This window comes from Erythrolamprus reginae, chromosome 9 (genome assembly GCF_031021105.1).
Source record: "Erythrolamprus reginae isolate rEryReg1 chromosome 9, rEryReg1.hap1, whole genome shotgun sequence".
In the NCBI taxonomy this organism is placed as follows: domain Eukaryota; kingdom Metazoa; phylum Chordata; class Lepidosauria; order Squamata; family Dipsadidae; genus Erythrolamprus; species Erythrolamprus reginae.
This window is the reverse complement of record NC_091958.1, coordinates 23,421,460-23,445,481: the sequence shown is the minus strand read 5'-3', so window position 1 is coordinate 23,445,481 and position 24,022 is coordinate 23,421,460. Positions and strand designations below refer to the sequence as shown.

Here is a 24,022-nt window from a genome sequence, read left to right as displayed (position 1 = left end):
TGGACCTGTGTTTATCTCAAGCACATTTGAATTAATACCATCCTCTTTAAACTTTCATAACTTCCTTTGTCAGAATCTTAAGAATTTCTGCTGTTGTTTTAGTCTTTTTAAAATATTATTTTCCTCTTTAGTTTACTCTCTGTAATCGATAAGACAGGCTAACTTGCCAAGAAGTTTTTCTTCCTACTGTTTTTGAATGCCTTTTTTCAGCTAGGTTGTGGTTAGCTCTGGCCCAGCTCCTGCCCCAAGGAATGTGCAGATGGATGTGGGGGAAACATCCACATGCCGCAGGCCTGTTTTGCTCCCGATGGAATCTGCCGATGAAGCCTCCTCTGACCACGGAAGTGTGAGTGACAGGGAAGAGGGGAGTTTGGCATACAACCCAGGAGGAGATCAATCATCTATATCATCCTTGGATTCTGAACAAGAATTAATGCCACATCCACGCATGCGTAGAGTGATGCATAGGAGACAACAACTGAAGGATTATTACAAGAGAAAATGAGGCCACCTGTGGTTGGGTGGGGCTGCTGTAATTAGTGCTACAGTTAAAAGTGCAGCCTGGTGTTTTAGCCTCATGGCAGTTTATCTGATTCATTGTTTCGTCAAGATTGTTTCGTCGTGGTTTTTGTGCTGTTCAAGATTGTATGTGGACTCTCTGGACTTTAGAATTGGACTCAATTTCCCAGTTATTGGGTGAGCAATTGGACTGCATTTAACCTATGCCTTGTGTGTACCAGAAAATCCCTTTGACATTTAAAAAGGGAGCTGTTTCTGTTTTTTTGTTTATAAAAACTTTTGGGTGTTCCTTTTATCGTGTGGTGTGTGTCTTCCTGGACTAATTACCCTGTAATTATGGGCGGTTGAAACACGCCGGCAGAACAAGCTATAAAATTGATTACATTCCAAAATGATTTAGGAAGTGAGGATTGGTAAATTTTATCTTCACAAAATTGGAGTGGAAAAAGCCAATGTGTTGAAAAACTGCTATCTAGTCTGGGAGGGAAAGAACAAGTGTGGATTCAGCTTAGAATCCTTGCGCCATCACAAAAGGTATAAGCTTCATAGCCCCCCAAGATTCCCAAAACCTTATCTGGTCATTCCCAGGAGAGGGCAAGCAGTCTAGGAATATACTTGTAACATAGGTGATAAACAATAAAGTTAATTACTTCAAATACCATATTTTTCGGAGTATAAAACACACCTTAGTTTTTGGGGAGCAAAATTGCGCACGGAACCGCAGGTGCGCCTGTGTTTCAGTGAAGTTTTTTTTGCTTCTGCGCATGCCGAAACACGGGGGCACCTGTGGCTCCGTGTGTGATTTTGCTACCTCCACAGGGGTAGAAGCAAAATCGCGCTGGCCCCGCAAGCACTGATGAGCCGTGGCGGCAAGCGCAATTTAGCGTTCTGGCTCGTAGCTCACCGCTGGCTATGAGCCACCCAGTGTTGTTGAGACTTGGGCAGTCTATAGGCTTAATGAATTATCACAATTATTATTAGTCCCCAGGACTGAGTAGGTCTAATTATCTTGCCAAGACAGAGTTTATCACAAAAGAGAGGGGAGAGAAAGCTCTTTGAGTAATTGCAGACAGTCGATATTTGTATTGTTGTATGTATTGTTTTGCAGGATGTAGGAAGGGATTGATTCCCATTTTGCTTTGCCAAGCATTGTTTAGCACCATAAAACATTACAGTCTCATCAACCACCAATCTAACCTAATCCCCTGCAAATGCAGGTACACTGTTTCCCCCCCAAATAAGATATCTGCTGATAATAATAATAATAATCCCAATTGGGCTTTTGAGTGCATGGCAATAAGGCCAAGTGCTTATTTCAGGGTTCAAAAAAATATAAGACAGGTTCATATTTTCATAGAATCTCTCTCTCTCCTATCTATCTATCTATCTATCTGTCTGTCTGTCTGTCTGTCTGTCCGTCCGTCCGTCCGTCCGTCCGTCCGTCCGTCCGTCCATCTATCCTTTCTCTCTCTCTCTGACTCCCTCCCTCCCTCTCTGTCCTGTCTGTCTGTCTATCTATCATCTCTCTCTCTTCCCCTGACTCCCTCCCCCTTTCTCTGGTCTGTCTGTCAGTCTGTCAGTCTGTCTATCTATCCTCTCTCTCTTTTTCTTCCTCCCTCCCTCCCTCCCTTTCTCTCTCTCCCCTGTTTCCTCCAAAACAAGATACCCCTGATAATCAGCCCAATTGGGCTTATGTGTGCATGGCAAAAAGGCCAAGTGTTTATTTCCGGGTTCAAAAAAATATAACACAGTGTCTTATTTTCAGGGAAACATGGTATCTAACAGCACCTCTTGATAATTTTTCCTTTGTGCGACTGGAGGAAAAGTTTGCTGTGTTCCCCTGGCTTCTCTCAAGGGAAGCCCAGAAGTAGCTCTTCCAGAAGTGCTAATGATGTCATTTTTCATTGTCTAGTGCAGTGGTTTTCAACCTTTTTTGAGCCGTGGCACATTTTTTACATTTACGAAACCCTGGGGCACATTGGGGGGGGGGGCACTGAAAAAGTTTGGACAAAAAAATTCTCTCTCTCTCTCTTCCTCCCCTTCACTCTATTTCTTTCTCCCTCCCTCTTTCTCTCCCTTCCTTCCTCTTTCTCTCTCTCTCTCCATTCCTCTTTCTTTCTCTTCCTTCCTTCCTCTCTTTTTTGCTCTCTTTCTCTCTCCCTCCCTCCCTACCTCTATGTCTTTCTCTCTCTCTCCTTCCCTCCCTCTTTCTCTCTCTCTTGCTTTCTTTCTCCCTCTTTCTCCCTCTTTCTCTCTCTTGCTTTCTTTCTCTCTCTCTCTTGCTTTCTTTTTCTCTCTCTCTTGCTTTCTTTCTCTCTTGCTTTCTTTCTCTCTGAGCTTCGCGGCACACCTGACCATGTCTCGCGGCACACTAGTGTGCCACGGCACACTGGTTGAAAAACACTGGTCTAGTGTCAAGGCAACACAATTCATAAATGGGAGGCTTTAGAAAAGGAGAGGGGGAAAGGAGGCTGACTCTCTGAAAACCGCTTAGAGTGGGCTGTATAGCACTGTGAATAGGTATATAAGTCTAAATGTTAATGTTATTGCTATGTAGTTCTTAAAGAGGACAGGCTGGAGAAATAAGTGGAAGATCATCAAGGAGAGATCCAAACTAGAACTAAGGAAGAATTTTATGATGGTGAGAATTGTTAACCAGTGGAAGGACTCACCTCTAGAGGTTGTGGGTGGTCCATCACTGGAGGGTTTTAAGAAAAGACTCGATAGTCATTTGTCCAGAATAGTGCAAGTTTTCCTGCCTTGGGCAGAAGTTGGATTAGAAGATCTCCAAGGTCCCTTTTGGCACTATTTATGTCAGTGGTCTCCAACCTTGGCAACTTTAAGACTTGTGGACTTCATGAATTAACTGAATTTAAACATGCCTGGGATAAACATATATCCATCCTAAGATGAAATACAGGAAATAGTATAAGGGCAGACTAGATGGACCAGGAGGTCTTTTTCTGCCGTCAATCTTCTGTTTCTATGTTTCAATTCCCAGAATTCCTCAGCCAGCAAAGCTCTAGGAGTTGAAGTCTACAAGTTTTAAAGTTGCCAAGATTGGAGACCACTTATCTATGTCCTAAGAGGTCAGTAAGGGGCGAGTACAAGTGCATTAGAGTGCCTTCCGTCCCCTGTCCTATTGCTCTCCTATATCTCCTATACCTATATCTCTTCTATTCTTTCATTGATATGTTGTATTACTATACCTTCTTTTCTATTATTTCTTAGATATATTTTACTATGAGTATCTCCTCTATAACCTTCATCATGTATTTTACTATGTGTATGTAGATATATACCCACTAAAATCCTCATTGTGAATTGGACAAAATAAATAAATAAATTAATAAAATAAATAAAAGAATGCCCCACTGTTGACATGTAGGAAGCCATCTTTGACTTTTTGAGTGTCCTGGAATGGACCATTTTAGGTTCCCTTTAATCCAGAAAATGAGATTCCAAGGAAAATACCAACATACCATTCAAACATTTCCCCATCTGTTATATTAAAAATTTGCAACCTCAATGGAAATTTCTGAAGTGGGGTCACACCTGATGCCTCCTGGGGTTTTGGGTGGGTCAGTTGTTTTGAGTTTTAGATTAAAAAGCCTTACCTGATGAGCAATTGTCAAAGTTCAGGTCACCACAGACCACATCAAATGCCACCAGCTCCTCTGGATTGGCTGTACTGGAAGAGGAGGTAGATTTTCTGAAATCAGCCAGCCAATCCTGAAGCAGATCCAGTTGTTCACATCGAACAGTTGTGTCCTCTGCGAAAAGGACAAAGCAGACCATTCAAATGTATTCCTTAATTTTTAAGAAGATTTATTTATTCAATGTCTATGCCAACCATCTTCTACAACAGGCCTGTCAAAATGGCGGCCCTGGGCTGGATATGTCCCGCATAGGCCACGCCCATCCAGGCTCCGCAACGGCAAGAAAACATTGTGATGCATCATGTGACGTGATCAAGTTTGACACTAGAACTCTACGAGAAGTATTTGGTTACCATTTCAGAAGATGTCCACAACGGTTAAAGATAGAAGGTTAATCACATTCCAGAACCCAACTACAGGGAGTCCTCAACTTACAACAGTTCATTCAGTGATCATTCAAAGTTACAAGTTTTAGTAATATATAGATTATCACTTTCCTGCAGACACCTGACCCAAACTAATGGGTGATCTCAAGTATCCCTCTCTAGGACCAATTGGTTAAGAATTACATAAATAATCTTTTAATGACTCCATAATCCCTTGCAGGGTGGAATCTGGGTAATTGAATGGAGCTGAGGGTTTACTGGATGGATGTTCTTCCTGTTGCCAATAAGGAGTTACCATATTTTCCAGAGTATAAGATGCACCTTTTTCCTCCCCAAAAGAGACTGATAATTAGGGTGCATCTTATACTCTGAATGTAGCTTCCCCCCCATAGCCTTTACTAACTGCTAACAATCTTCCCAGCTCTTACCTTGTAGACTCTTTCATTGTTACGCTCTGCAAATAATGTTTTCCAAGCCCTAAGTCTTTGCAGAGTTTTTTTCATTGCTCCAAGTAAGTTTCTTTCCAGCCCTAACCAGGTGCTAACGATGTTCCCAGCTCTTACCAGGTTGCAAGCTCTTTCATTGTTACTCTCTGCAAATAATGTTTCCCAAGCCCTATATCTTTGCAGGTTTTTTTTCCATTGCTCCAAATGTTTCTTTCCAACCCTAACCAAGTACTAACAATGTTCCCAACTCTTACTGGTTTGCAAGCTCTTTCATTGTTACTCCCTGCAAAGAATGTTTTCCAAGCCCTAAGTCTTTTCAAGGTTTTTTTCTATTGCTCTACTTGCTCCAAATGTTTCTTTCCAGATGCTAATGATGTTCCCAGCTCTTACTGGCTTGCAAGCTCTTTCATTGTTACTCTCTCTGAATAAAGGTTTTTTTTAGCGCTAATCAGGGGATAAAATAATATGCTGGCTAAGGATGCTATTCAAATGAATACCTGGTAAGCAGTTTCTTTCCCCCATTTTGCTCCCTGAAGACTAAGGCGTGTCTTATATTTTACTCTGAAAAATACAGTATATTCAGCAGCTATATTTTCATTGTGCCCAGAAAGAGAGAAATATCAGCCTCTACCTAGGATTGAACTCACAGCCTCCTGATTGTGGGGGAGTGCTCCACTTCTAGGCCACTGCACTAGTTAAGAACTACATAAAGGATACCCTTAAAAACATGTTTCTTTTCCCCCCCGGACAAAATATTAATATGTATAATTCACAACCACATTTGAATAATGGATGTTTTAAAAGCAGGGCGTTGAAAAGGGGTGCCATTTTTAGTATTCTGAAACAATCAGCCACGGTTCTACAGCGAAACAATTTTCCTATTCCAATTCCACCATTTAACCAAGAGAACATTTTTTTCCTTCCCTATGACGAGTTAAATGGCTTGGGTCGCAGCTTATATTAATTAGCTCCAGGTTCTGATTTTCCACTGCGGATAAGCTGTTGCTATTCAGTGAGATGAAACAAAGAGTCACAAATGTGGCTTTTGTTGTATGGGAGAAAATTCCTGCCTGAAATTTGAAAAGCTGGTTTTCTTTAGCTATGGGCTACCAGACGCAAAAGCAGTAATAAAAGAAGTACCTCTTTGAAAAAATAATAATAAACTGGCATCTACAAAAAGACAGAGAGAAGGAGGGAGGAGAGATAGAGAGATACAGAGACAGAGAGCGACAGAGAAACAGAGAGGGAGAGACAGAGACAGGGAGGGAGGAGAGACAGAGACACAGAGAGAGGAGAGAGACACACACAAAAAAGAGAGGGAGACAGAGAGAGAGAGAAAGAGAGACAGACAGACAGACAGAGAAAGGGGGAGAGAAAGACAGAGATAGAGAGAGGGGAGAGAGAGAGAAAGAGACAGAGAGAAAGAGGAAGAGAGAGATGGAAAGAGAAAGTATCCAGGCATTCCTAGCTGACCTTTGATCAGAAAGCAAACCAGTATAAATTTTAGATGGGCACCTGGAGAAATCTAAGTATGAATAAGTGGGACTGGAACAAGAACCAGAGAGCCAATTACAGAGGAAAAAAAATCAAAGACTAAAGGTGATTAAATATTCATTGGAGAGCCGTGCATTGCTTCAAAAAGAAGATTTGCATATAAGAGGCCCCAGCTGCAATTGCTAGTATCTCCAGGAAAGGTCTTATAAAAAGCTTGTATCTGAAATAATGTTCAGCAGGGATTTCATTGCATTTTCAGTTGTTTCCAAGCAGAAAAAAAACGGAGCAGCCAACTTTAAACAGAAAGAGACTGGGTGATAAGGAGATGCTGTGGCAATTCCCCCCCCAAAAAAATTGAGGAATGGGGGTTTATTACTCCAGGCTAACACCCAGTGAAGGGCTACCAAAACTTTTACTACCACACTGTGGGCGTGGCTTACGCAGGACGCCCTGCATTTTCCTCCAACATCTTCCAGTGCAATCAATGCTATTATGTCTGCAAAAGCATCTGATGAAGGGAGGGATTGGTGAGATGCTGAAGGCAAAAGGCTCTTTTGAGCAATCTAACCAGGTGGTTAGATTGCACAGGTGGTAGAGAAGACAAAAACCAGCAACCACCTTTTGGTGCAAAATGCAAACTGAACATAGACTCTTGACAACACCCGTGGCTTTCCAGGTGACAGATGCAGTGCAAGTGTGTATTTGTCTAGTCAGGCAAAGTGTGACAGTTCAAGGTCTCCACGCACAAGCAGGTTTGCATCATTATGGCGCTTCGTCCTTACTTTGTGGAGTTTGATTTATTGCTGGCCAACCAGTCAGAGGCACTTGCTGTAAATGTCCTTGCCTGACTCCTTTGACTCATCCATCATGCTAAGATAATGTGCTGTGGGTTGGAAGGCTTCCTTCGAAATTGCCAATAACAGCATACGAGCGCACTACATGCCCGGTGTATTTTCATTAGCTGATTGCTGAACTTTCTTTCTGTTGTGGAGTGCTGCTCAAAATGCATCAAAGGTTTTCAGATGAGAAAAATTGAGATTGGAGCGTCCAACCTTGGACACTCAAAAGCCTGTGGAATTCAATGCTGGAGCAGGGGGTTGGATGAAAAGACCAGCAAGGTCCCTTCCAACTCTGTTATTATTCTGTTACTGTGGTGCCTCTGCTTAAGAACTTAATTCGTTCCGTGACCAGGTTCTTAAGTAGAAGCAATTTTTCCCATAGGAATCAATGTAAAAGCAAATAATGCCTGCAAACCAATTAGGAAAGAAATAAAAGGTCAGAATTGGGGTAGGAGGAGGAGGAGGAGGAAGAGGAGGAGGACAGTTGAGGCCAAAGGAAGAAGACGCTCTGGGAGGCAACCTCACGCCGGGTATAGGGGAGGCAGCGCGAGGGAGTCACCACAACGAAGTGGTTTATTCCCTCTCCAAGCGCCCAGAGAAAGGAAAATGATTCACTCTGGGCTGCCAAAGCCTCCTTAAGCGCCACCAAAAGGTTCCTCTGGCAGCCCAGAAAAGCCTGAGATGGCCAGGATTAAAGGGGGAAGGGCAGGAAACTGGCTGGGCCTTCCTGACACTCTCAAATTTCCTGGGAAATTTTTCCGGGCTCGGGTTCTTAAATAGAAAATGGTTCTTAAGTAGAGGCAAAAAAATCTTGAACACCAGGTTCTTATCTAGAAAAGTTCTTAAGTAGATGCGTTCTTAAGTAGAGGTGCCACTGTATTTACATGTTTCATCAATAAGCACGACACCTAATAGGAACCCACTGATTAAATTTTCACATTCATAACTTGTAGAGAGCAAGGTGAGTGGACCAGGTACCAAACGATCCGTTCATCTTTGGAAATTGTTGAAGGAATTGCTGTCCAGGGATGGCGAACATTTTTTGGTGCGCATGCCACATTGATGTGTGTGTGTGTGTGCTAGCATGCATGCATGTGCCCATTCCCTGCCCTCCGTGCAGGTGCACCCCGCGCACTGAACCTGTGCATGTGCACAAACCCCCCCCCATCCCTGCGCATGCCTGCAGGACTCACTGAAGTCTGGGACAGTGAAAAAACAGCCAAACGAGCACACTGAAAATTTTGAAAAAAAATTTGCACTCTGGAGGCTTCAGGGAAGCTTTCCAAAGCCCCAGAGTGCGAAAAAACAGCACAATGGACAAACCGGAAGTTTGGCCACTGGGCGGGGTTTTTTCCACTCTGGGACTTCAGGCCAGCTTTCCTGAAGCCCCCGGAGGGCAAAATAGCTTTTCCCAAGGACCCAAATCATCTGGCTAGCAGGAGGTGACATAGGCCAATGCCTTGCGTGCCCTCCGATATGGCTCCGCGTGCCACCTGTGGTACTCGTGCCATCAGTTCGCCATCAAGGGTGAACTTTCGTGCTTGAGCAGGGGGTTGGACTAGAAGATCTCCAAGGTCCCTTCCAACTCTGTTATCTTGTTATTATGAAGGACCAGGCTGGGGGCAAATCATCCCGGGGAATATACAATATACTGCTCAAAAAATTAAAGGGAACACTCAAATAACACATCCTAGATCTGAATGAATGAAATATTCTCATTGAATACTTTGTTCTGTACAAAGTTGAATGTGCACAACAGCAGGTAAAATGGATTGTCAATCAGTGTTGCTTCCTAAGTGGACAGTTTGATTTCACAAAAGTTTGATTCACTTGGAGTTATATTGTGTTGTTTAAGTGTTCCCTTTATTTTTTTGAGCAGTATATATATGGATAATAACAGTTGATGGCACATAATCAATCAATCAATCCATGACTCAGTCAATCAATCCAACAATTTTCCAAAATTTTATAGGTCAAATGTGATAGCCCTACTTTTCTTTAGCACTACTTTATGCTAACCTTTTTTCTGTCTCTAAAAACAATTGTTTACATTGTTATCTCCAGTAGTATATGGAGCAATTTATTCAGAACAGGACATGCTCTTAAACTTTGGCAACTGTTTATGTTAAATGCTGAAAAGCCAAGAATCTGGATGTATCTACTAAAAAAAGGCACTTATTCTATCAAGGGACTTTCCCTCCCACCTATTATTCATTTAGATGTTTTCCTTTTTAAAAGAAACATTGAATGTAGAACTTAATCCCAAGGCATTACCAGATGACATACTGTTTATTTTGAGATAAGTTTCATATAATATTTAGATTGTCTTGCATTATAGTGGGTAAAAAAAGACAGTTATTTATTGAAATAGGACTGGTTAACAACGACAGGCATTCAAAGCTCTTTCTGAGTACTTTTATGCAACCAAGAAATAATGAAATATAATTATTGTTCACCCGACAAGACTCATGAGTTGATTTTCAACAGGTATAATTTTCTGAAGATTCATGTGATAGTTTGAAAATATTTATGTATACCAGAAAGAGAAGCCGATAATGGTTTATTGCAGGATGTTTAGGAAATGCAGCATTATTGAAAGATGGAACTTGGTTTAGATCAAGTTCCCTATGTGTCGAGTGATGCTTATTTAGGGCATCCCTCGCAAACTAGTCTTAGAAGGCCTGATGACTATGGGAATCTGGGAGGAGTGATTTCATGGGGGAACACATGTAGACATAATACATTCCTTCTATATGCTCAAGGTCATCCTTTGTCCACCACCTGCCCGGAAGCTAAGAGGAGGAATGGCCATGTTGGCAGGACCTGAGTGGGCAACGTGATGGCTTTGGGGGCGGGGGACAAGGGTGTGGACTTTCAACTGGGTGGGGAGCTTTGGGAGTGTCAGATTAAGGTTTACTTCGGATGTGCCAACATGGCTTTGGCAATAAATTGAAACTTTGAGGAAGTCTTTGCCTTGGACTCTGATTTAAGTTTGAATGCTATTTGGAACCCGGATAATATGTTAGGATCAGCCACGCTAGACACCGAAGACTAATTTCCAAAGCCACTGAAGAAAGCCAAGGCCAGATTATAAATTTTTGAGGCTCCCTGGATTTTTTTATTCATATCTCATTGCATTTGAGCATATAATAATAATAATAATAATAATAATAATAATAATAATAATAATAATAATAAATTATTATTATTATTATTGTTGTTGTTGTTGTTATTGTTATTTATTAGATTTGTAGGCTGCCCCTCTCTGAAGACTTGGGGCGGCTCACAACAATAATAAAAACAATAGGAGAACAAATCTAATACTGTATTAAAAAACATATAAAACCCTATCATTATTTCAAAAACCAAACAATACATTCATACCAAACATAAAACAAAGTATAAAAGAGCCTGGGGGAAAGGTGTCTCAACTCCCCCATGCCTGGCGGTATAAGTGAGTCTTGAGTAGTTTACGAAAGACAGGGAGGGTGGGGGCAATTCTAATCTCCGGGGGGAGTTGATTCCAGAGGGCCAGGGCCACCACAGAGAAGGCTCTTCCCATTGTTTAGTCAACGGGACCCAGAGAAGGCCAACTCTGTGGGACCTTATCGGTCGCTGGGATTCGTGCGGTAGCAGGCGGTTCCGGAGGTACTCTGCCCATCCATCAGTTATCTTCCCAAAAGATAACTTCAGAGGAGAATCAGAACTGCAGAAAAAACAATTGCTGCCAACCTGCCTTCCATTGAGAACCTGTATATTGCACGAATCAAAAAGAGGGTTGTGAAAATATTTACTGACCCCTCACATCCTGGACACAAACTGTTTCAAGTCCTACCCTCAAAAAAAATTGCTACAGAACCCTGCACACCGAGACAACTAGACACAAGAACAGTCTTTTCCCAAATGCCATCACTCTGCTAAATAAATATTTCCCTCAACACTGTCAAACTATTTACTAAGTCTGCACTACTATTACCATTATTATTATATTATTTCTCATCATTCCTATCATCTATTTCCTTCCACTTATACTGTGTGACTGTAACTTGTTGCTTGTATCCTTAAGATTTTTATTAATATTGATTGTTTCCTCATTGCTTATTTGAGCCCATGACAATAATTAAGTGTTGTACCTCATGATTCTTAACAAATATATATTTTCTTTTATGTACACTGAGAGCATATATGCAGCAAAGACAAAATTCCTTGTGTGTCCAATCACACTTGGCCAATTAAAAATTATGTTCTGTTCTATTCGACACTACTCTACTTTACTCTACCAAAAGGCAAGTTGAGAAACAAGGGATGGAAACTAACCAGAGAGAGAAGCAACCTACAACCAAGGAGAAATGTCCTAACAATGAGAACAATAAAACAGTGCAACAGCTTTCTTTCAAAAGTTGTGGATGCTCCATCACTGGAGGCTTGATGAGGTATTTGAACTAGAAGATTCCAAGGTCTCTCCCAACTCTGATTTCATGTCCTATGTTCCTCCATCTCATTTTTACATCGCTCTACATTGTTAAAGCACACTGAACAGTGATGGGCCCCTACGGGTACGGTCAGTACACAGAACCGGTAGAAAAATTATGAACCCCGCCCCCCTTCTGGGCTCTGGGTATGTTTTTCCTATCGCAGTAAATGAGGTTGAATGTGTATAATTTTACAAGAGCTGTGCATGTGTGTGTGTACATACAGTTTATATAGTAGATAATGTATATTTTTGTGTGCCTGTGTGTAATATCTATGTACACATGTGGCATATATACATAGGATTAAATAGTATATTTTGGATGTTCAGTAATAGTAAATAGATAGGGAAATTGTGTCTCTTTGAGGCGAGGAGAGGCCAGGCGCCCTAACCCTTGATGTGAGTGACATCAAGTTGGCCATCTTTAAGCCAGTCACATGACCTTTAAGCCACCTCGGTCACATGATCACCAAGCCACTCCCACCTGATCACATGGTTGGCAAGCCACACCCTCAAAATAAGCCACGCCCACAGTGTGATAGTAAATTTTTTTTGCAGCCCTTCACTGACACTGAATATATATTAATGGCATGCAGAAAAATTATCCTGCAATACTTTTACCTGACCTCAGTTTCATGAAACAGAATTTGATTTTGAAAGGTGAGAGAGATGGAGAGCAAGAAGATTTCGGCTTAGCTTTCCAGACTAGTTAAGGTTGAGTAGTTGCTGCTGCTTAACTTGGTGTCTTTGTTCCACAGAGCGTTGAACTTTGGCCTAACCCTGCATGCAACATTTTTATTTTCAAAACGTGTGGCATTGATAGGAGATTGTCCAAGGAGGAATGATCCAACCTGCTTTCCACAGATGGAGTCAAAACCATAGAAAGTTTCCCATACAACGTAAGGATGATTGAAAGAAGAAATCCATACCTGCCAGAGCTTGCAAGTGGGTGCAGGAAATGTATCCCACAATTCTTTGGTCCTGAGGTGTACTTCCCACTTGCACCTGGAAGAAGAGAGACAGGGGTAGGGAGGGAGGGAGAGAGAGAGAATGAATGAAAATGAATAGTTAGTAAGACATTTGGTCTCCATGTAACCTCAAAACCCAATGATGAAATACAAGTGATGTTTCAAATGTTTTACATTTTACATCCTCAAGATAGACCCACACAGAAAAATAGCATTATCCTAGATTGGTTTACATCACCAAATTTCTTCCAGAAAAACATATATCGGTGTTGTGGTTAGCCCTGGCCCAGCTCCTGCCCCAAGGACTGTGGATGTGGGGAGACATCCACATGCTGCAGGCCTGTTTTGCCCCCAACGGAATCTGCTGATGAAGGCTCCTCTGACCAAGAAGACATGAGTGACAGGGAGGAGGAGAGTGGGGCAGACAGCTCAGAAGGAGATCAATTATCTAGCTCCTCCTTGGATTCAGAACAAGAGTTAATGATACAGCCACGCATGAGGAGAGCGATGCATAGGCAACAACAACTGAGAGATTATTATCAAAGAAAATGAGGCCACCTGTGGTTGGGTGGGGCTGTGGTAATTAGTGAGGCTGCTATAAAGAGCAGCCTGTGGGTTTAGCCATTGTGGATGATTATCTGATCGTGGTGTTTTGTGACTGCTTTACTGACTTTGACCTTTTGTGTGCTGATTTTTCCCTGCTTTGAAACTAAACCAGAACAAAGTGTGTTTCACTTTGTGAAAGAAGAAGGACTGTGAATTGCCTCACAGCTGCAAGCTAAGTATCACAGAACTGATAAGGGACTTGTACAAATTACCAGTTTGTTTGGAGACGAGTGCTCTTTGCTATACCAAAAGAGGGCTTAGTTTAAGTGAATTTTCATTATAAAGAACATTGTTTTGAATTTTCAAACGTGTGTGTGTCTGAAATTTGTACCTGTGAATTTGTGAGAGGGAGTCTACCAGAGAGCCTGACAGAACATATCAGTATATAAGGTTCAAATCTCAGTAAGGGTATGGCTACCTCATGAGAGCAAAATAGCTTGAAATAGATCTATACTACTCTCCCTTCCTTTTCATTTATCAGCAAAAATATGTTACACACACACACACACACACACACACATATGTAGAGAGAGAGGTTGGATTATCTAAATGAGGAAAACATAAGCAAGGGAATAGATGTCTCCGAAATTAATGGTTTTAAAATATGTGGGAACATTTGTCTCCTTTAAAAAATAGCATCTTCTTTTCTCAATATTTTCCTACAACTTCATCTTCTGTGCAAAAAGAGTTTTGTTTTGTTTTTAAAAGAAGGACTATGTTTACAAGTTAAAAAGGGAGTTAACAGCCATACAATTAACTATTTACAAACAACTGCCAATTTTCCAGAAAAGGATCGCAAGGCAGCGCTTCAACATTTGATAACTTTCGGTAGGGTGCCAAGAGGGAATAATAATGATAATAAAAAGATTATGGTGAAAAGTGATCCTGTCATAAGGGAAATCTTTTTTCCTCTAGATTTGCACATAATAGACATTTGGCTTTTGGTTTGGTTTAATTTCACTTTGGAGAGGATTGAGGTAGCAGAGCCCATAAGTAATAAATGGTCTTGACATCAGATATGCCTTTTTACAACTAGCTTCAGCATTTATGCCCTCTGGCAGCTGCAAAGACTTTAGTAAGGCCCTCTGGCTCTTATTTGAATTTGCCAGAACAGAAATGTTTTAGACTTTCACACACAATCCCTGCCATGGTATAACTTCCAAGAATGCTCTGGATCTTTCTCTACAAGGAGATTGTGGGAATTTTAAAATGGCAGCTTTTCCCCCCCCTGAACGCCATCACTCTACTAAACAAATAATTCCCTCAACGCTGTCAGACTTTCTACTAAATCTGCACTTCTACTAGTTTTTCTCATCATTCCTATCATCCATTTCCTCCCATGTTGACTGTATGACTGTAACTTGTTGCTTATATCCTAAGATTTTTATTCATATTGCTTCTTCATTGCTTATTTGACCCCTATGACAATCATTAAGTGTTGTACCACATGATTCTTGACAAATGTATATTTTATTTTATGTACCCTGAGAGCATATGCACCAAGACAAATTCCTTGTGTGTCCAATCACACTTGGCCAATAAAATTCTATTCTATTCTTCTATTCTTTGGTTACCCTGATATAAAAAAAACATGTTTAGACTCTTGAAAGAGTACGGAGAACAGCAACAAAGATGAATAGGGGCCTGGAGGCTAAAACATATGAAGAACGGTTGCAGGAATTGGGCATTTTAATGAAGAAAAAGGACCAGGGGAGACATGATAGCAGTGCTCCAATATTTCAGGGGCTGCCACAAAGAAGAGGGAGTCAACCTATTCTCCAAAGCACCTAAAGGCAGGACAAGAAGCAATGGATGGAAATTAATCAAGGAAAAAAACAATTTAGAGCTAATGTGGAATTTCCTGACAGTTGGAACAATCCATCAGTGGAACGGCTCACCTCCACTGGAGGCTTTTAAGAAGAGATTGGACAATCTCTGAGATGGTATGGCATTTCCTGCTTGAGCAGGGGGGATGATTTGAAGACCTCAAAGATCTCTTCCAATTCTGTTATTCTGATTACAGAGCACTGCACACACCAAGACAACTAGACACAAGAACGGTTTTCCCCCCGAACACCATCACTCTGCTAAACAAATAATTCCCTCAACACTGTCAAACTATTCACTAAGTCTTCACTATTATTACTAGTAGTTTTTTCTCATCCATCTTATCACCCATTTCCTCCCACTTATGGCTGTGTGACTGTAACTTGTTGCTTGTATCCTTAAGATTTTTATTCATATTGTTTCCTCATTGCTTATTTGACCAGTATGACAACCATTAAATGTTGTACCTTATGATTCTTGACAAATGTTTTCTTTTACGTACACTGAGAGCATATGCACCAAAGACAAATTCCTTGGCCAATAAAGAATTCTATTCTATTCTGTTCTATTCTTTCAGTTCAAAGCTACACCAAGGAGGCATAAACAAGGGCACGAAGCTGGAATTAGTCTTATCTTGTCTTCGTACAGCAGTCATGTTGCAGTTCCCGTTTACTGTCAGATGCAAAGGATCAGGACCATTCGTGTTGAATGTAGTATAAATGATTCTTTATTCACAAGAATCTGGGAACTAATGCTCAACATTGAATTGGTGCTAGATGAGGGACAACAGAATTCAAGGGAGAGGGATTTGGACTTGAATTCCTTGTAGCAATGCAAGGACTCTAAACTGATGATGCCTTTAACTCCCACTCCCAACTTGCCTGCTCTTCTTCTACATCTACTCACTTGGGTGTGAATTATAGGATATGTAGTCTTAATATATCCAGGGGGCCAGTGGTGGGGAAAATCTGACAGTATAGAAGTAAAAAAATTGCCCATACTGAATTTTACCCCTCTGTCCCCGGTAGCACTTAGAAAAACCAACTCCTGTGTTAATAAATTCAATCCAATAATATTTCCCCACTTGAGTTTTTTTTTTCTCTATGTAAAATTTCCCTGGATAGTCTGGATTTAATTCTGCAATCAGATTCTCTGAGAATTTGCCACTATTGTTGCACAGCTTTCATCTGGTTTCCCTCCCTATCCCCACTTAAAAATCAAACAACCGCAAAACGACACAGTAATAGATTGACTTTGGAACAGTAATATGAGATGGCAATTTTATTTTTAGGCACCAGGGAAAAACGCTCTGGCATAGGAAAAAATTGTATTATGGACTGTTCTGAAATTTTATCACAATATTTGGAACGTCTTTTGGGCTTTGTCAATAGAGAGATAGCTTCAATCTTGCACTGAGAAATTCAAGGCAAGTTTTAGGGATCAATCTCGTGAGATTTTTTTGTTTTTAGATTAATGCAATGCTTCATATGATCCTAAAAGATCAGAATCATCCAAGTCATGATGCTCTATGGAGGTGAAAGTTGGACTTTGACTTAGTGGAACAGGAAGAGAATTGATGCTATTGAACTTTGGTGTTGGAAGAGATTCCTGAGAATACTGTGGATCCCAAGAAAACAGATCATTGAACCAATAAATCCAGAGTTTTCATATGATGTATCAATGACCAAGCTTAAGATATCCTACAGCAGATACGTGAAGATCTGGTTCTCTGGAGAAGACCCTGAAGCTTGCAAAGGTGGTAGGAAAGAGAAGAAGAGGACAACAAGCAGTTAGGGAGATGATCAATACACTATAGGAAGACCTGAAGGACCAGGGGAGGAGATACTGTCATGGATGAAATCTGTCTAGAAGTCATAGAATCAAAAATGACTTAATGAATTATAATCACCATCTTTGCCCTTCTTCAGTTTTTTCTTCTAAAAAGAGGGATCTTCAAGCGTAACCCAAACATTTAAAACAATGTAGGGGCTTGGGACTTGATTGACTCATCCCTTTCATTCAGTGAAATTCTCTCATCTACAACCAAGATTGTCTCCCTCTATGTTTAATACCATGATGGAGAACCTGTGGCATGTGTGCCACAGGTGGCAATGCGGAGCCATATATGTGGGCATGTGAGCAGTGGCCCTAGCTCAGCTCCAGCATGCATGTGCATGCCAGCCAGATGAATTCTGGCTGGCCCTGCCCACACCATCCCTCCCCTCCCATGAGTCTTCATGCAGACAGTTTTGGATGCCAGGTAAGTACAGGGCTCACATGGAGGGTCTGGGAGGACATTTTTGGCCTCCAGAGGGGCAAGAGAGCCTGTTTTTGTCCATCCCAGGCTCCCCAGAAGCCTGGGGAGGGCAAAAAAATAGGCCTACTGGGCCCATTGGAACTCAGGAAATAAGGCTGTTTCTGGCCTCTCAAGGCTTCAGGGAGGCCTGTTAGGCCCAAAATGGGGCACAGGGGGTCATTTTCCATGATAATCAAACAAAATAGTTGTTTGTTCTTACCTTACAAATTTAAGCCAAGAATAATCTTGGCATCAATTAGGTCTTTGTCATCTTTATCAATGAACGGTTGAGGAAACTAGGGTATGTCTAGCTATCAAAGAGACGGATGAAGGAGGAGCATGATAATTATCTTCCAGTCCTTGAGGGGCTGTCATGGAGAAGAGGAGAGATTGACTTATTCTCCAAAACACCACAGGGCAGGACAAGAAGTAATTGGGTGGAAGCTTATTAAGGAGAGATCCAGCCTAGAAGTTAGGAGAAATTTTCTGACAATGAGAACAATTAATCAATAGAACAGCTCGGCTCCCAGAGTTGTGGGTGTTCCGTTGCTGGAGGTTTTCAGAAATAGACCAGACAACCATTTGAGCTAAATAATAATAATAATAATAACAACAGAGTTGGAAGGGACCTTGGAGGTCATCTAGTCCAACCCCCTGCTTAGGCAGGAAACCCTATACTACTTCAGACAGATGGTTATCCAACATCTGCTTAAAAACTTCCAGTGTTGGGGCATTCACAACTTCTGGAAGCAAGCTGTTCCACTGATCAACTGTTCTAACTGTCAGGGAATTTCTCCTTAGTTCTAAGTTACTTCTCTCCTTGTTTAGTTTTCTACCCATTGCTTCTTGTTCTACCCTCATGTGCTTTGGAGAAAAGTTTGACTCCTTCTTCTTTGTGGTAACCCCTGAGATATTGGAAGACTGCTATCCTCTCTCCCCTGGTTCTTCTTTTCCTTAAACTAGCCATGTCCAGTTCCTGCAACGTTCTTCCTATGTTTTAGCCTCCAGTCCCCTAATCATCTTTGTTGCTCTTCTCTGCACTTTTTCTAGAGTCTCAATATCCTTTTTGCATCGTGGCGACCAAAACTGAATGCAGTCTTCCAAGCGTGGCCTTACCAAGACCTTATAAAGTGGTATTAACACTTCACGTAATGGCATAAGGTCTCCTATCTCGAGCAGGGAGTTGAACTAGTAGACCTTACAAAATTCCTTCCAGCCATATGACTCTATGTTTAAACAGGATGCAACAGCATGCACGGTGCTTTGCATCACATTTAATTTAATGTATAGAGCTTGGTTTTTGCGTACATTTTCATCCTCCAGGTTGTTCTGGTATTCCAGGGATTGTAACTTTACAAAGGAGGCAGTCTGCAGGATGCATATTTCGGGAGCAAAGCTGCACAGTGGGAGCCGAGTGAGGCAAGCATAGCCTTTTGGGAGAGTTGTGTGGCAAATCCATTACGGCACCAACTAAACAAGAAAAGCCATTTCCAACCTAAAGCCTTTTGAAATGTTTTCTTTTGCCTTCCCTGCTTCTATGCCGAGTGCCCCCCACATTATTGGCTTCAAACTGGGTCTAAACAAGATTTGCAAAAATCCGTTTTTTTAAAATGAGTTTGGCATGCTTGCTTGCCGAGACCTCTTGTGCTTTATAAAGCTGCCCTGTTAGTTAGGCTAAATTGATCTATTATTTAAACATGTTAAAAACAGAATGAAATGTAAGTATGAAATGTTAATGGGAAGAGATGCAAACGTTGGCCAGTTGCTTTCCAAACCCATTCGGTTTGGAATGCCTGGTAAACAGCCTCCTTTTGTGGAAATTGGGGGTTACGAGATGGGTGGGAGATGAATCTTGGGGTGGGGGGATTAGCTGTCAAAGGTGAGACGTTCAGAAGACAATACTCAACAAAGATACTGAAGGTGAGATTTCAGCAGGTTTGGCACAACCAAATCTGATGCCCTATGTGTGGATGAACAGGAATAAGTGTTTCCAGCCCAAGAAATGTCCTGGATCTTTTAGATATACAGTGGTACCTCTACTTAAGAACGCCTCTAAATAAGAACCGGGTGTTCAATATTTTTTTGTCTCTTCTTAAGAACCATTTTCTACTTAAGAACCCGAGCCCAGAAAAATTTCCCAGGAAATTTGAGAGCGGCATGAAGGCTTGTCCAGTTTCCTGCCATTCCCCCTTTAATCCCGGCCATCTCGGACTTTTCTGGGCTGCCAGAGGAAGTCTTTTGGTGGTGCTTAAGGAGGCTTTGGCAGTCCAGAGCGAATGAAGCATTTTCCTTTCTCTGGGCACTTGGAGAGGGAATAAAACCCAGAGAAAAGAAATGCTCCCTTTGCTCTGGGCAGCGACTGTCCTCCTCCTCTTCCTCCTCCTCTTCCCACCCAAATTCCGAGCTTTTATTTCTTTCCTAATGGGTTTGCACACATTATTTGCTTTTACATTGATTCCTATGGGAAAATTGCTTCTACTTACAAACACCGTTCCCCGAAAGCTGCGCACCCCAAAATACACCCCCGTGCAGCCTTTTTCATGGCCGCGCGCTCCCCATCCCCATGCCAGCCCGCGGGGGGGGGGCGCGGGGAGGCGCCGGCAGCAGAAGGGAAGGGAGCCGCGGCCGCCCCTGCCACCCCACAGTTCCTCTGGCCCCTTGGCCTTTTGGCGCTGCCCCCGCCCGCCCCCTCTGCTCCTCCGCCGCCTCCTGCCTTTCGGCGCGGCTCCTCCCGCACCCGGAACACACACCCTGCCCATCTCACCTTTGCCGAGAGCACTTTCAGCCCGGGCTCTCGGCAAGGGGATTGCAGGAGAGGCGGAGCAGGCATTCTCTCAGCGGAGGCCGGTGAAGGTGATATTCAATGTCGGGGGCGCGCGAGCGGTTGCGCGCGCTCCCTATCCCCCTGCTAGCCCACTCGGAATATTCAAAATAAGAAAAGCCTTCGCCGGCGAAGGCTTTTCTTATTTTGAATGTTCCGGGGGGCTAGCAGGGGGATTTGGAGCATGCGCAAACGCCCGTGCCCCCCCGACATTGAATATCACCTTCGCCGGCCTCTGCTGAGAAGAACGGAGAGAGAACGAGAGAGAGTGAGAGCAACAGACAGCAAGATAGAAAGTGAGAAAGAGAGAGAGAGAAAGGGGGAAGAGAAAGAGATAGCAACAGAGGGAGAACAAGAGAGAGAAAGTGTGAGAAAGAAAACAAGAGAGAAAGAGTGAGTGAGAGAGAAAGAAAACGAGAGAGAAAGTGAGAAAAAGAGAGAGAAAGAGGGGGGAGAGGGAAAGAGAGAGAGAGAAAGCAAGAGAGAGATGAGAGGCAGGAAGAGAGAGAGAGAAGAGTGGAAGGAAGAGATAGAGCGAAATGATAGAAAAAAGGGGAGAAAAGAGAAATGAGAAAATGATTGAGGCAGAGAATGACAGGAAAGAGAGAAAAACAGAGAGAGAAGTGACTCTTGATTTAAAGCATATGGTAAAAGCACTTAAATAATAACAGCCCTCACCTGTTTTTATTAATAGTTATGTTTTTGGTTTTGCTGGTTGATTTAGTTTTAATAGTAATGGATTTTGGGTTTTTTAAATTATTAATTTCTTTTAATAAAAAAGAAGGGATTTTTTTCTTATTTATTTATTTATTTATTTATTCTTCTATGCCGCCCAGTCCCAAACACTATACTTTTCCGCCCACACCGAAAAAAAATTAGAGGGTACATTGCTTACAAACCTTTCTACTTAAGAACCTGGTCATGGAACAAATTAAGTTCTTAAGAAGAGGTACCACTGTACATTATTTGAGTAGTCAGGAGTGCATGTGTAAATTTTGCATTTCTTCAGACAGATAGCATAGCTGCAGCAGTGCTTCAAAATAGCGTCTGTAAGTGATGTACGTTACAAGAAGCGTGTTGTCATTGAATTTCTCACCACGAAGAAAGAAACTGTTGGGAACATTCACAAATGTTTGTGTACAGTTTATGGAAAATCTGCAGTCGACAGAAGTACGGTTAGTTGCTGGGCATAGAGAGTGAGGCCTTTAGAAGAACAGAACAGAAGAACAGAGAGTGAGGCCGTTAGAACAAGGTGTGATACCGACAGGGCATACCCACCCTTGTGTCTTCCTGGAGGAAGGCCATAGAACGGGACGGAGATTACGTGGAAAAATAGGGAGTATAGAAGAAACATCATTCTTTCCTGTGTATTTATTGTGCTCAATAAATAATTGTTAAAGAAAAAAATTGTGGTGCATTATTTTCTGAGCGACCCTGGTAGAACAGTGGAGGCGTGGAAATCAGCGAATCAACTGAGCCATAAAGAAGGAAATATAGGACACAATAGGGCAGGGGCAGGACCAGCTGATTGTCAGAACTACCAGTTCACCCAAACCGGTCTGAACTGGGAGTAACCCACCACTGGATAGCATAATAATGGGTGGAAGAGACAATGTTAGAATTCCATCTTGTTGCCACCAAACCATAAGGAGTTTGTAATTGTGGCTGGTTGGTCTGTAGATCTGATCCTGAACAGGGGTCATCAGAGTGCCAGCTTGTGAGCTGGCAATGATGGCTGCCTGCAAAGGTATTTATTTTATTATTTTATTTTATTTTATTTTATTTTATTATTTATTTTATTTTATTTTATTTATTTTATTTTATTTTATTTTATTTATTTTATTATTTTATTTTATTTTATTTTATTTATTTTGTCAAGTACGTATTGGTGGCATACAAAGAAATAATAATATTTATATCCATGGTACTAGTAAAAGAGAAACATTAGGATAGGGGACGGAAGGCACACTGGTGCACTTATGCACGCCCCTTACTGACCTCTGCCAAATGGCTGTCCAATTTCTTTTTAAAAACCTCTAGTGATGAAGCAACCACAACTTACGTAGGCAACCCAATCCACTGATTAATTGTTTTCACTGTTAGGAAATGTATCCATAGTTCTAGGTTGCTTCTCTCCTTGATTCGTTTCCACCCATTGCTTCTTGTTCTACCTTCAGCTGCTTTGGAGAATAGCTTGACTCCCTCTTCTTTGTGGCAACCCCTGAGATATCGGAACACTGCCATCATCTCTCCCCTAGTCCTTCTTTTCATTAGACTAGACCAGGGGTAAGCAAAGTTGGCTCTTCTATGACTTGTGGACTTCAATTCCCAGAATTCCTGAGCCAATCATGTTAGGTCGGGAATTCTGGGAGTTGAAGTCCACATGTCATAGAAGAGCCAACTTTGCCTACTCCTGGACTAGATATACCCAATTTACCCAACAAAGCAAACAGCATTATTATTAAAGCCATTTTTCTTGCTCTACTTAATAACAGAAAGCCAGAAATGCTTCTTCCTAGTTTTCCCTTCCCTATTTATTCCCTCCTAGTTGGAGATGACTAGAAATGTAGACAATATGAAACATGCTGAGCTGATGAAGATCTCTAAATGCAGCCAGGAAGGGTGGATTCCGGCCAAGGCTTGCATTAGCAGAGGCATCCTGTGGATTATAAAATATTTAGATTACTGCCTAGGCCTAATGCAGAACACTTGTTTTTAGAAGCTGACAAGTCCACCAAAGATGGGCCCGGGGTAGCTGCAAAAGTTTGAAACTTTGGTGGGTCAGTTTGTCTCTGTTTCTGTATAAGAGAGCCAATTGTTTGATCTTTAAGTGAGATCTATCCCATCACCCGTGGAGTTTTCGACTGTTTTCCTCTTTGAAAAAGTTGCCCTGTTGATATACGGCAGCCTGCTTTGATGCTACTTTTGATATTCACATGGTGTTTTTTCAATTGAATCTCCAGGTTATAGTCTCAGAGTGGAGGAATACATTTAGATCAGTGGTTCTATTTATTTTATTTATTTATTTATTTTGTCAAGTATGTATTGGTGGTATACAAAGATATAATGATATTTATATACATGATAAACATAAGGGATGGAAGGCACGCTGGTGCACTTATGCACACCCCTTACTGACCTCTTAGGAATCGGGAGAGGTCAACAGTGGATAGTCTAAGGGTAAAGTTTTGGGGGTTAGCTGATGATACTACAGAATCAAGTAGTGAGTTCCATGCATCAACTACTTGGTTACTAATGTCATATTTCCTGCAATCGAGTTCAGAGCAGTTTACTTTAAGTTTGTATCTGTTGTGTGCTCGTGTGTTGTTGCGGTTGAAGCTGAAGTAGTCGTTGACAGGAAGGACATTGTAGCAGATGATTTTATGGGCTATGCTTAGGTCGTGTTTAAGGCAACATAGTTCTAAGCTTTCTAAACCTAGGATTGTAAGTCTAGTTGCGTAGGGTGGGCCATGCCCCACCTAAGCATTTCTAAAATCCTGATTCCCCCCCACCCCGGTGACATATATTCTTGCTATTGAAAAAGTGAACTCCTACTCATATGGAGAAAACCTAAAATGCCATTAACTTGGTTTAAACAAGGTTTCAATTGCCCCCATTAAAAATCAAATTGCCACCCTGTGGGGCATGGGCCCCACGTTGGGAACCATTGATCTAGATCTTAATCAATAA

At 41.8% G+C, this 24,022-nt stretch overlaps 1 protein-coding gene across 2 annotated transcripts in view; it reads right to left on the bottom strand.

Annotated features, from left to right (window-relative positions):
• SMPD3 (sphingomyelin phosphodiesterase 3) overlaps positions 1-24,022 on the bottom strand; it is a 55,730-nt gene that overhangs the window by 22,148 nt on the left and 9,560 nt on the right. For both annotated transcript variants that reach the window (XM_070760475.1, XM_070760476.1), the window contains 2 exons: positions 12,744-12,819; positions 4,137-4,292 (listed from right to left, as the gene is read on the bottom strand). In XM_070760475.1, coding sequence (XP_070616576.1) covers positions 4,137-4,292; positions 12,744-12,819 — 232 coding nt within the window. The remainder of the gene's footprint in view (positions 1-4,136; positions 4,293-12,743; positions 12,820-24,022) is intronic.